The sequence below is a fragment of the Microtus pennsylvanicus genome, chromosome 3, assembly GCF_037038515.1.
Source record: "Microtus pennsylvanicus isolate mMicPen1 chromosome 3, mMicPen1.hap1, whole genome shotgun sequence".
NCBI classification, from domain to species: Eukaryota; Metazoa; Chordata; class Mammalia; order Rodentia; family Cricetidae; genus Microtus; species Microtus pennsylvanicus.
Genome location: NC_134581.1, coordinates 103,220,733 through 103,232,990, shown reverse-complemented (window position 1 = coordinate 103,232,990; position 12,258 = coordinate 103,220,733). Strand labels below are relative to the sequence as shown.

At 43.5% G+C, this 12,258-nt stretch overlaps 1 protein-coding gene across 3 annotated transcripts in view; it reads right to left on the bottom strand.

Annotated features, from left to right (window-relative positions):
• Positions 1-12,258, bottom strand: part of Fat3 (FAT atypical cadherin 3) — a 576,873-nt gene that overhangs the window by 164,228 nt on the left and 400,387 nt on the right. For all 3 annotated transcript variants that reach the window (XM_075966763.1, XM_075966765.1, XM_075966766.1), the window contains exon 4: positions 3,819-3,880. In XM_075966763.1, the coding sequence (XP_075822878.1) occupies positions 3,819-3,880 (62 nt within the window). The remainder of the gene's footprint in view (positions 1-3,818; positions 3,881-12,258) is intronic.

Below are 12,258 nucleotides of genomic sequence, written 5' to 3'. Positions count from 1 at the left end.
TTTATGGGGAGGACTGGGGGGTTAGGTCTAGAGAGGTCCAAGGCTGCATCTGAGCTCTGAGAGTCTACCAGATTCAGGCACTCTTGAAATGAACGCCAGCCTTCCCCACATGGCCTTGATTTAATACCTCAAGAAATGGAGTATCGTGCCTTTGGGGAGCTTCAGCATCTGATAGGTGAGAAACCAGTAGACGTTAGTGATTATACTGCAAGGGACAGCTTTATCCCTTATTTTGTAGTTGACTTCTCTGAAAATGGAGTAAATTGGGCCAAAGATAAAACTACCAAGACGTGATCCTTCTTCACTAATCAATGAGTCCATTTCCAACATTCTGTGGTTGTAGGAACTGGCCTCCCACACCACAACCACAACAGCCTGTCAAGAATGTATGAACTTTGAATATTTGAGCTACAAACCTATTTTTGCACCTGTGGAAGTAAGAGAAGGGCAGCAGAATATCTTAATATCAGTGACTTCCCGAGGTGGGCGAGAATTAACCCAGAAACCACCGAGGAAAGAGACACTGTACAAGCAAGTCTGTCTGCATTCCTTGCTACTCTGCCTGCATTGGCAACTTCTCTGGATTCTGGGAATATCCAGCTTCCTCTGATATCCACATGCTGTTTGTTTGAGAGACAGTCTCACTGTGTAGACTAGATTAGTCAGAAATGCGGTCTATCAGCCTCAGCCTCCTGAGTAACAGGGCCGAAGGTGAGTCACAACAGTCATGGCAGCCACAGGTTAATGTGACTTCTCTACAGAGTTGCAAGACCATGCACCCCACACACAATAAGAGTAAGTATCTTCAATCAGTGTATAACTGAAGGGCCTTCAATCATGGGGATAGCATCCAACTCCCAACCACCCATGTCCTCTGGGTGCTGTATTGGCTTCTAAACAGACTCTTTCAGGAAAAGTCAACTTCATCTCATTGGAAAGGAAAAATATGAAAGAGACCAGAGGTTACTATGAGCATTAGAGGATCATAGTGTTACCTGGGCGATTCAACTCTTCAAGAGGTTAATTCCCATACTCAGGACTCTCCAAATGTATCAGAAGCTATATAAATTTGTGTACAATGGAGAACTCTAGTCTGCATTAAAAAGCATTATCTTTTCAGGACTATTCATTATTAGTTGTATCAGTTAATTATTAGTTATATTAGTTAATATATAGTTAATATAACTTAGTATTATTTATAATATTCCTCTCATGATTAAATAAAAACAAATGGGTATATTGAAATTCCTGTGATTTTACATGGAATAAAAACACCATGACTATAAGATAAACAATTTAAAGGTTGAGAACTAGAGAATAGAAGAGAAAGAAGGGAAGGGGAAAGAGGGAGGAAGAGGTAGAAAGAGAGATGGGAAGAGAGGAGAGAGAAAGAAGAAAGAGAGGAAAGAAAGAAAGCTGGTGTTTGAGTCTCCGTAGACTTTTGAGGACAGTGTGCTCTAAGGCAATGAGGTGTGCCCTGGAGCAGCCTGGTCTGATTTTGATGGCCTAGAGCCCTTAAATTCTCAACTCTGAAGGCTTTAGAAAGTCAGCCTCCTGCTGTCCCCGGATCCCCAATGGGGCCTGAAGTAGATAATTCCCTCTTGATCTACATTGTCCTCACTCTCCTCCAGGCCACACTGTCCTCCCTGGGTCTCTCTAAAACTTCCCACCATCTTCCACTGTCCCTGCTGCCTTGCCCCCACCCTAACTCTGTAATCGACTTGTCAATGAGCTAATGGCTGTCTGTCACACTCCAGGACAAGCATGGGATCCTTACTGCATCGATCTGCTGCTTTTCACTTTGACTTCCCATCATCTCTCCCTCTGCCCCTGCTCCATATTGATACCCTCCTCTACTTTCTGTTTCTTGGACAGAATTTCAGACCCAAACCGTCAAATGTCACCTCTTTAAATAGGGCTTCCTAATCAACCCATCCCCCACCCCATACACTCTTGCATCCCTGTGGTACCTTTCTTAGTGGCTTCTCCCTTTGACATCGCATGGCTAATCATTCCTGCCCTCTCTGTTGGGGGTCTGGGTGGTGCCTAGCCGCAGCCAGAGTCCAGACTGCATTCAGTTGCCCAGGCCTGCTGTTTTCTGCATCAGAGCTCAAGCTAAGCAAGTTCAAAGCACTGGCCTGTTTCTCCACACTTAACTAAGTCTCTGAGGGGTCAGAAAACATCAAGGATGTGCACAGTAAGGATGCCTGCTGACCCCTACAGCCTTGCATCACTTCTCTGCAATACATCTCCATCCCTGCTCTGAGCCACACCCTCCCGAGGATGCCATGAGCTCCACCTAAGGAAATGCTGTCTTCTTTTCCTCCTTCTGGGTTGTAACAGGGCTAGCTACCTCTTAACAAAGCCCTTCCAGGGCTCCTGAGCTCCTTCTGGGGAGCAGAGAAACACACAAAGCAACTCTGAAATCACCAACCTGGACCAGTTCTCAGTCCATTAACAGGATTTTGGGGAAAGAATTATTATAATTATTTTTGTCAGCCTGGAGTCTTTATCTTTATGGGATAAAGAAGGTATTTGGACAGATTATCACAGAGTTTTTCTGTAATAACAACACTCTATTATGTGTGGGAGTTCTGAAAAATACTTTGCTATAGAACACAAGATTTGATGCTAACAGTGTCCCTATAAGGTATGGGTACTATGCATGCTCTGCAATGCTTCAGGGGAAGGAAATAGAAGTTGAGGGTGATTAATTACACAGCATGATGAAGAGCTTTAGGTTACACAAGGCAGAGCACTTCAGTGCCCAGTGTTCCTTACAAAGCTCCTTCACGGTAAAAAAATAAATAAAGGAGGGTTCCAAAGAGATTCCCGTATAAGATTTGTATGTGCAGTACAGGTGTGTGTGTATTTGTATAGGGGTATGCAGGTGTATGTGTAAGGTGTGCATATGTCTCTAGGCATATAGATGTGTGTTCAGGAATATAGGCTTATCATTGTATGTAGGCGTGGATATATGTGTCTAGGCATGTAGAGGTGTGTGTGTGTGTGCGCGCGTGCGCGCGCACGTGTGTGTGCGTGTGTGTACGGGTGTAGTACAGGTGAGCAAGTCTTAGGGATGAAAGAAACAGCTTTGAGCATCATTCTCTATTCTATATCACACTGTCACACTTAAATCATGGTGCTATAAAACTCTGTCAAGCTACCCAATAAAGACCCTGGAAATGCAGAAGATCCGCAGAGCTCCCTCGTATCTGTCTTCTCATCTGTTGCCGTATACTGTCTTTTAATCTCTCTCTTCCTCAGAAGTGATGCTCTTAGAGTTTCCTCTGTGACTGCTCCTGTCTTAATGAATTATGGCTGTGGATTTTGTAGTTTCGGGAGCAGTCATCTCGGGCTGTGAATCAAGGCGCACCTCTCAGCCTCAGCCTTCTCCCCACGGTGAGAAATGAGGTGAGCAGCGTCCTCTCGAATGACATGCTTCATTCCGACTGCAGTGCCGCTGCTCCCCCCCAACCCCCATACACATCTGGAGCTGAGGCCCTTGGGGTTCTGCCTCACAGGGCTCCTCTCTGATTACTGCTAGCCGTCTGAAGTCCAGGCAGACGAGTGCAGGCACCTGCCTGTCCTTACCGGGCTAAGTGTTCTCTGCGAGCCTCTCTCTGCTCACAGGCTCACAGCGGTGCGTGGATAAGGTTGCCCTGGAAGCCTCTGCCTTCAGAATCAATCAGGCCAGGAGGAGCACCTGCCTTGGAAACCCACTGCTTACAGGCGTTAAGGTTCTCGCTTGTGATGAAGGTTAGGGGAGTTTACTGAAAGTCAGTTTTAATGAGTGCCGCTTCTCTCTGTGCGCTTACCTCCAGAAAATGTTCCGCCTGCTGCTCTCGATCCAATTTCCTCGAAGTCGTGGTAATCAGACCTGTGTAGAAATGAGAATATTTGACTTTTAAATATCTGGGGCAGGTAGCTCATTGAATAATGGTAAAAAAGACCAGTTAAAGGGAAAGTAAGGATGTTGGAGAATGGTACCCTCCAGTTCCCAGGGAGGTTCACATTATTCTTAAAGGAAAACCAAACATGCTAAGAAATGCTGGGTCACGACCTCAGGTCTATGTAACACGGAAGAAACACTGCTGCTTGGGAGGAATGCAAAAGCCCTTAGCAAACGTTGTTTTTCTAATATGAGGCAACCCAAAGATTCGTTTACCTAGGGCTGGACTAGGAGCCACACTAAAGGCTGTTAAGTTGTTAATACGTAGTTGACACTGATTAGATTCTGGCTATCAGATATCATTTTTTTTCTTATTTAATTTTATGCGCTTGGAATTATACTTTCCAAGAAGGTGATTTCTGCAATAGCTACACTTGTACACATAATTGTCTCAATTCAGTAGCTCTCATAACAAACACCCCACTGCAATTTTTCTGTTTTATGTATCCAGATCTTTACACTAAGATATCCCAAGTGGAAGGACCTATATCTTCTTTCAATGTCTATAAAGACAGAAGAAATGAGAAGGCAGACCTTGGAGGCCTCTTGGCTCATTGCACAAATTTGTCTTTTGCACAGTTTATTGTTTTTATTGTGAAATGGAAATTAGGAACCTAAATTTATTTCCCACTTCTCCATTATAATATCTCTGAAGAAAACATGAGTTGGATTTTTTTCCATGGTGTGTGCTGATTAATGAGGAAAGATCAAAGAATAGTCATGTATGGAAAATGTTTCTGGGGTCTACAGGGGAGTTCTTGACCTCAAGCTGCTGGGCTGTAGATGGATAGGGGAGGACATGGATTCTAGAGAAACAAGAGGCCATAAGACATTAAGTGATGCCTTAGTAACATCCAAAATAACATCTCAGTTAGAGTAACACAGCTGTCTACGATGCATTCCCTGCACCCTGGCATGTCAGAGTGGATCACAATCTATGCTTCATTCCCCCTCACTAAGACCTCATTCATGTGGTTCACCCTAGATTCATTCTCTCTCTCTCTCTCTCTCTCTCTCTCTCTCTCTCTCTCTCTCTCTCTCGCTCTCTCTCTCTCTCGCTCTCTCTCTCTCTCTCTCGCTCTCTCTCTCTCTCTCTCTATGCTGCAGGTTGACTATAGTGATATAACTTTAATAGACTGCAAAGCGATGTTATGATTCATAAATGCCATGTGGGAAAGTTTACCAAATGAACTTACCTATCAATCACATAAAGGTGAGACCATTTGAAACCCACATTCTTAGCAAATTTGAAACATATAAGAAACACACTACTATCAACTTGTTGTACCCATAGGCTTTTCAGATTCCACTCATGTTGACCAATCCGATATGCCAATGTCGCCGGTACCCTCCTCTGTCATCATTACAATTGTTTGCTCTCAGCTCTGTGATTTCCCAGTGGGCACATGGACATGACCTGATGTGAGTGCCCTGCAGGGTGCTTCCAATGTTCGCCCACGTGGTGTAGGACTCCTGCTAAACTTCCCCCACACTGTTCGGAGGTCAATAACCGCCTCTCCTCTTCAGTACCCGGACATTTAACACCACAGATTTATCACTCTCTGGCTTCCTATATCAGAATCCGAGAAAGAGGACTCAGCATCTGAGAGCAAGGAGCCATCTACCTCGACTCTTCTTCCTACATCTTACTCTTTCCATTGATATTCATCTTTCTGTCTGCTCAGGCACATCTAGAAGCTTCTATAACAATGAAAACCAGGAAAAGAAAAAAGCCCGGCTCCTGGGTTCATATTGACTGAGGGTCTGTGTGGTCTGACTCCCACTCTTCATTTCCGGACCTGCTGTCTGACAAGGTCATAGGTCATGAAGGCTCATTTCCAGCGAATAGCAGCTGTTTTCACACAGAGTGAGGGATGGAGGCCTTCTCCCAGCTTCCAGCCTCCTCAGAGGGAGTCCTATGTTAGAGGACACAATGGAAATGGGACATGCTTGCTACATGCGGGGTTGTAGGAAGAATTCTGCTTCCTATTGCATGTCTGTGACTCTTATACACACACACACATGCTTGCACGCACGCACGCACACACACACACACACACACACAGAGAGAGAGAGAGAGAGAGAGGGAGAGGGAGAGAGAGAGAGAGAGAGAGAGAGAGAGAGAGAGAGAGAGAGAGAGAGAGAGAAGGTGCCACTGACTCTGCTTCCCTGAATTCTCTCATGTTACCCAGTACTCCTGCAACCTGGGCTCAACCAGCATGGATGCCCAGGGCTACAGTCTGCTTTCTCTTCTGGGGATTGCTAGGGAATGTCTCCATAAAATTTGGACATTTTTTACAATGCTCACATGGGTCTCAGAGAGCAGCCCAGTGTCTCAGTTTATCAGCTCACAGAGAAGGGAACTGGAAACACTTTCCTCAAGCAGGGGACTGGAGTTGCGAAGCTAAGTAGTTACTGTTTCTAGAAGAAAGCCAGCTGGAAGTCCTTGCACACCCCAGTACTCTGGGCTTCCAGGAGCCCCTATGTGTTCTCAGATGTCAAAGGAGTAAAAAGTAGACATCATTAGAAAAGCAGACGAGCTTGGGTGGAGATAGTCTACTGATAAGAACATGGGTTCTTTGGAGAGCAGTGAAAGCCCTTTATGTTTTATTATGGTGATGTTTGTGTGGTTTGTACTATGCTATGACACCTGAAGAACTGCATACTCCATGCGGGCGCGTGTTATTTTGTGTGAGTTATGTATCAACAAAGTGGTCAAAAATCTGTGGAAGATCATAAACTGCCTTTCAGGCTTTAACAAGAGTTTATTTTGTGAAGTGAGGATACATAATGACTGAATCAAAGAGCTTAGCAATCAGGCTTAATTTGGCGTTTCAATGAATGAACAGAGTTCTCAGCTTTGTCTATAGGAATCCGGAACCAAGAAATAGTGAACTTCTGAGGCAGACGGTGCTACGGCATTAATTAATGGTTACTCGCACTGAAAATTATCTTGTTAAGAGTTCAGTTCTAAGAAAACCCAGAAAGGGTTTAGTTTACTTTCTACAGAGGTACATGCTTGGGATGAAAAGCAACATATATCAAATGGTTGGCTGTCGTCTATGGTCAGGAAGAACTTCAGGGAGTCACCACTCCCGGTCTGGAGGGATTCGTCAGAAAGACCAACTCCATTTCCACGGTTGTGTTGCACACAAACGAAGCAAAAGATCAATCAGAGCAAGGCTTCCTTTTAACTGCTCTGACTCGGCCATGTGGAAAGGGACCCCGTTCTGCAACCTATGTAAGAGAGAGGCATGGACACTGTGCGTGGAGCTGTAGACACGTGAGACACCTGTACTTGGAGACTTAAATGTTGAAATGGAGTTTCCCACACAAGCCAGAGGCCCACTTTGGAGTGTGGCTGGGCTGTAAAAACAACCGCATAATTTCATATGGCTCCTTATGCAAACTTCTGAATAGGAGGAGGGAAAGATGCCAGTCATAGGTGAATGACATTTGGTAAGGTGATAAATGGCTGGAACAGGGCAATTGCTTTAAAAATAGCTGGCTTTCATTTTGTCATTGAGGGGGCAGGAGACTCAAACACGCTCTCCCTGAAAAGCAGATGACAACCATGTCACTGCCTCTTTAAAAGGACTGAAGATACTCAGAGTAGCTGTGGCCAGAACAATGACACACATAAGAATGTCTTTTCATCTCTCTCCCTATGGCTGTCTGGGACACAACTGTGTAAGTACGAACAGGACATTCACATTTGCTTTAAGTGCAGGTCTTGGCTGGTTCAGCGTAATTCTCCCAGAGGGCAAATGCTGGGCTTGCTACTAAAATCTAACTGGAATTAGTGCTGCCATGTTTCATGCCTAATTTCCTATGTGCAAGCCCCGCACTCTGAACTCTTCCCCATCCTCGCAATTTGTCCATGTATTACTTTTCCTGTGCAACCTTCCTAGATTTCTCTTCTACACAGAACTGCAGGAATCTTATCTCTGGATCGTCCTTGAGAGCACAGCCCATGAAGCCAGAGCCTTGAGGTGGTCCCCCAGTACAAGCGCCCAGATCAAGGGCTTGTCTCATTTGCTGGTTTCACAAATGCTGCACTGAGGACATTCAGAGCGTTTCTCTGCTTGTTGAAGTTTTCTCTAATAGGACACAAGCAGAGGGACAAGGAATGGCTATTAATCATCTGGCACTCTTGATGCTTAATAAAGAGACTGTGCAATGCCGATAGAGGAAACTGTCCTGAGGAGGGGAGAGGGCAGAGTGGATCACTCTTCAGAATACTCAGTGATGTTGTTTTATTCAATGTGGTCTCAATGCACAGGGATGGAAAGACCTGAATGGCCCCTAAGTTCCTTTAAACTTAAAACTATTGATAATTCTTTCCCTCACTCTCTTCCTCCTAACCCCATTCTTCCCCCACTTTCTCCATTCCTAATATTAAAAGCAGGGTTTCAGCTCTTGCTTAAAGCAGTTATATTTGATCTTGTGCCCATGGATTCTTCCACATTTCTCCATATCCTGATTTCTATCTAATTTATGGAGAAATGTGGGGGACTAATAATATAGTAATAGCTACTACATACCATATATCAGGCACTGTTCTAAAAAGTTCACATACATGGCCTTGCAGGATCCTATAATAAACCAGCTACTGGTTTGTGTGCTTGTATGTACACTTGTATGCACATATGTGTGGGCCAGATACTGATACTGAAATTTTTCGTCTTTTACACTCCACCTTGTTTTTTGAGACAAGACCTCTCTGTAAACATGGCGCTTACTCACTGGCTAGACTGGCTGACCTGGGAACTCCAGGCTCCACCTGTCTCTCTCTCCAGCACTGGGGTCACAGGTAGATGCTACATCCCATCATTTATGTGAATGCTTATGATTCAAGCTCAGGTCTCTACTGGACCAGAGCAGAAAGTGTTCTCCTTACTGAGACATCTCCTCAGGTACAGTTCTACTTTTTAGACAGACCTAATAGTTGTTTACACTTCAAGTTTATTTTTCTTCTTTTTTGAAATTCCAGAAAATTATGATAAACTTTCATGATGGTTAGTCTTCACTGTCAACTTGGCTGGATTTAGAATCAGCGAGGAGACACATTTCTGGATATGACTTAAGGGTGTTTCTAGAGGGGCTTAAGAAAGGAAATATCTGGATTTGGAAGAACTATTACATGGGACGGGCTCCTTGACCAAAAAAAGGGAAGAGGAGACCATTTCTTGACCATAGGTATAATATGACTATCTGCCTCACATTGCCGTTGCCATGTCTTCCCCACTGTGATGGACTGTGTCCCCTTAGACTATGAGCCCCTCCCAGCCTTTCCTTACATTGCTGTTGGCAGACATTTTACCACAGCAATGAGGAAATAACTCATACTGAAAATTGCTACCATAAAGTGAGTTGTTACTGTGATGATCTGACTATGGCGTTCATAGGAATTTGAACCAGTTTGTAGAAGAAATATAGAAGAGTTTGGACTTATGGGCTAGAGATGCTCAAGACTGTTGTAAGCAGAATTTAATGGACCATTGCGGTAGGAGTATGAAAAATCAGAAAACAGATAGTCAGACCTTAAACACCATGCTCATATGGCAGTAGAAGGGACACTGGAGAATCGGACTGGAGAGCATTCATGTTACATTCTCACAAAGAACTTGAAAACACACTGCTCATGTTATACAAGTTTAAGCACAAACAAATGAAAATGCACTTACATGTCTGCAGAAGAAATTTCAAGACAATGTCACATGCAGGCTGTGTCATGGTTATGACAACGAATCACAACTATATAACTTATAGTTAACTCTGAAGTTAGATGGAAAGATTTAAGAAATATACAGTTTGGTTAGGAAAAGGGCATGAGTGAATTTAAAGAAGCAGGCAAGGCAGTTTGGAGAAATTATTATTATTACTAAGATTGGTGTCATTAAAGAAAAAAATTCTATGCTATCACTGGGACAATAGGAAAGGTGCCCTGAGGACAAGATCCCAATCAACAAAAGCTCCCACCTGTAAAAATGGCAATTTGTAAGAAAGGAAAGTGAATTGGAATTGGTAATGCAGTTGGCAGGGGGTATGGGGGTGAGACCTTGCTTGAAAACAATCAACTAAGGAAGGGTGTCTCAAGATTCCCTTACCTAGGTACAAAGAGGTCAGTACAGAGCAGTGAGGAGACCAGACTACAATTCCTGCATTCCCGCTGTTAACAAAACTTGACTGTCTTGTTCACATTATACTCAGTTTGCAGATATGTAAAATTCAAGTATTACAATGTCATGAAGACTTACATGAAAGGTTCAGAATGCTACTGAGGCCAGGCATGGCAGGGCAGGGGCTGTTGCATGGAGTTGTACAGGTGAAGACCAATGGGGATGCTGGAGGTGCCTTGCTGTGTAAAACCTCAGCCATTGAGAATAGCCAGCTTGTGTGCTGGAGACAACAGAAGTGGAGGGGCAGAGCTACCAAGCCTGGTGAAACTCAGATGATACCACTAAGAGTCCCAGACTTGTCGGAATTCATGCTTTACTCTGCCTATTTTCTTGGCTCTTTCTTGCTATGCCCTCATTCCTCACTCTTAGAATGGGAATGTTTGATTTGTTCAGTTGTGTGTTGTAAATAATCAACTTGAATTTTGTTTTGCATGGCTCAACAGTTGAGCCCCGAATGAGACATTGGGATTGTGGCTTTTGGACAATATTGAACTGTCTTAGAGAACTCTTGGTGATAAATGTAATGCATTTTTTTTCATGAAATATCTACAAGCTTGGAGAGTTATCTAATGGAGAAAGTGTTTTTTTGTTTATGATTTTGATTTCATGTGATGTTTAAGTGTCAAGTTGACAAAGGTTAGGCTTCAGATGATTAATCTTCTTGTCAGCTTGACTAGATTTAGAGTTACATGGGTGATAGGCCTCTCATGTGTCTCTGAGAGTATTCCCAGAGAGGTTTAAGTGGGGAAGACACAGTCAATGTAGGCGGACTATCCCATGGGTCATAGTCCTGAACTAGGTAACTAGAATAGAGGCTATGATGAAATGAGCATAAGTATTTATTCCTGACCCCTCCTCTCTGTTCCCCAGCTATGAAAGCAATGTAACAAGTCACCTCATGCTCCTGCACCAGGCTTTCCTTGGCATGACAAGTGTTTCCACTCAAACTGTGGATCAGCTCGACAAAAAGGTGGTGCTTGACCAGAAAGAAGGGCTGTGCTCGGTTCTTGTCCGTTTGCTCATCTGTTGAGCCCTCATGTTAAACAGCAATGCACAGATTCGCCCAAAGGGAAAATGAGAAAATGCTCTTTAAAGTGTAAGTGCATGCTCCTGGCAGGAAAACCTAAACATCGACGATTGTCACCCTTCATTACTTCCAGAAGATTTTGACTTACAGACTCTTTTCTTTCCTTAGCTTTTAGTATTAAATTTTTTTTCAATGCTACCCACAGTATTTTCATATGGCTATAAGGCTGTTTGCTGAACTTGGAAAGAAATAAAATGGACACAGAGCAAATATGAACTTCAGACTTTGAGGTACAATTAACCAAGTTCTCTTCTGGAACTTCAGACTCAGGAGAGCTGATGCTTTCTTCTAGCATCCATGGGCATCAAGTATGCATGTCTTAAACAGACATACATGTAGTATTCACGCGTATAAAACATCTTTGAAATATAAACAAATAGAATAGCTAAGTAATATGCAATCTTAGATTTGAATATGTATACACACATATATGATTTCTTATAAAGAAAAGAATAAGCAGAAAGGTTGGGAGCTAAGATATTAGTTATGCAGGGGTTAAAAGGGATTATGGAAACTGGCCCTATCTGATGTGCTTCTTAAATAAGGGCTGCTTCGTCAGGCGTGACGATCTGGAGTTGCTCCATTGAGCACACAAGCGCTGCTATTAAATTTTCTTAAGAAAATCTGACAAGGGACACCAACAGAGCTTAAGCCTGTAACACATGCGTTTCTTTATAAATAGTAATTTACAAGATGCTAATAGAAGCTTTAGAACTCCACCAGCGAGCGTGTGTTTTAAACAGAAGCATGGAGACACTGGCACAAGCACAGTTCACAGCTTCTGGCTCGGTAACAGATACACTTCGGTTTCTGGCTGTGCCAGCCAGTGAATGGCATTTTTGCAAGTCTGCCTTAGCAGCAGAGATGTCTCAATGCTCCTCTCTGCCAGAGACACTTTCCCATTTAAATGGAGGATTCTGACTGCCACACAGGAAAGCCAGCTTTCGAAATAAAAGTTAGGTGCACACACATGTCTTCTACCTTCCCCTCATGCCTAACTGACGGAGAGAGATGCCTATAACCTGGAAGGAACATTT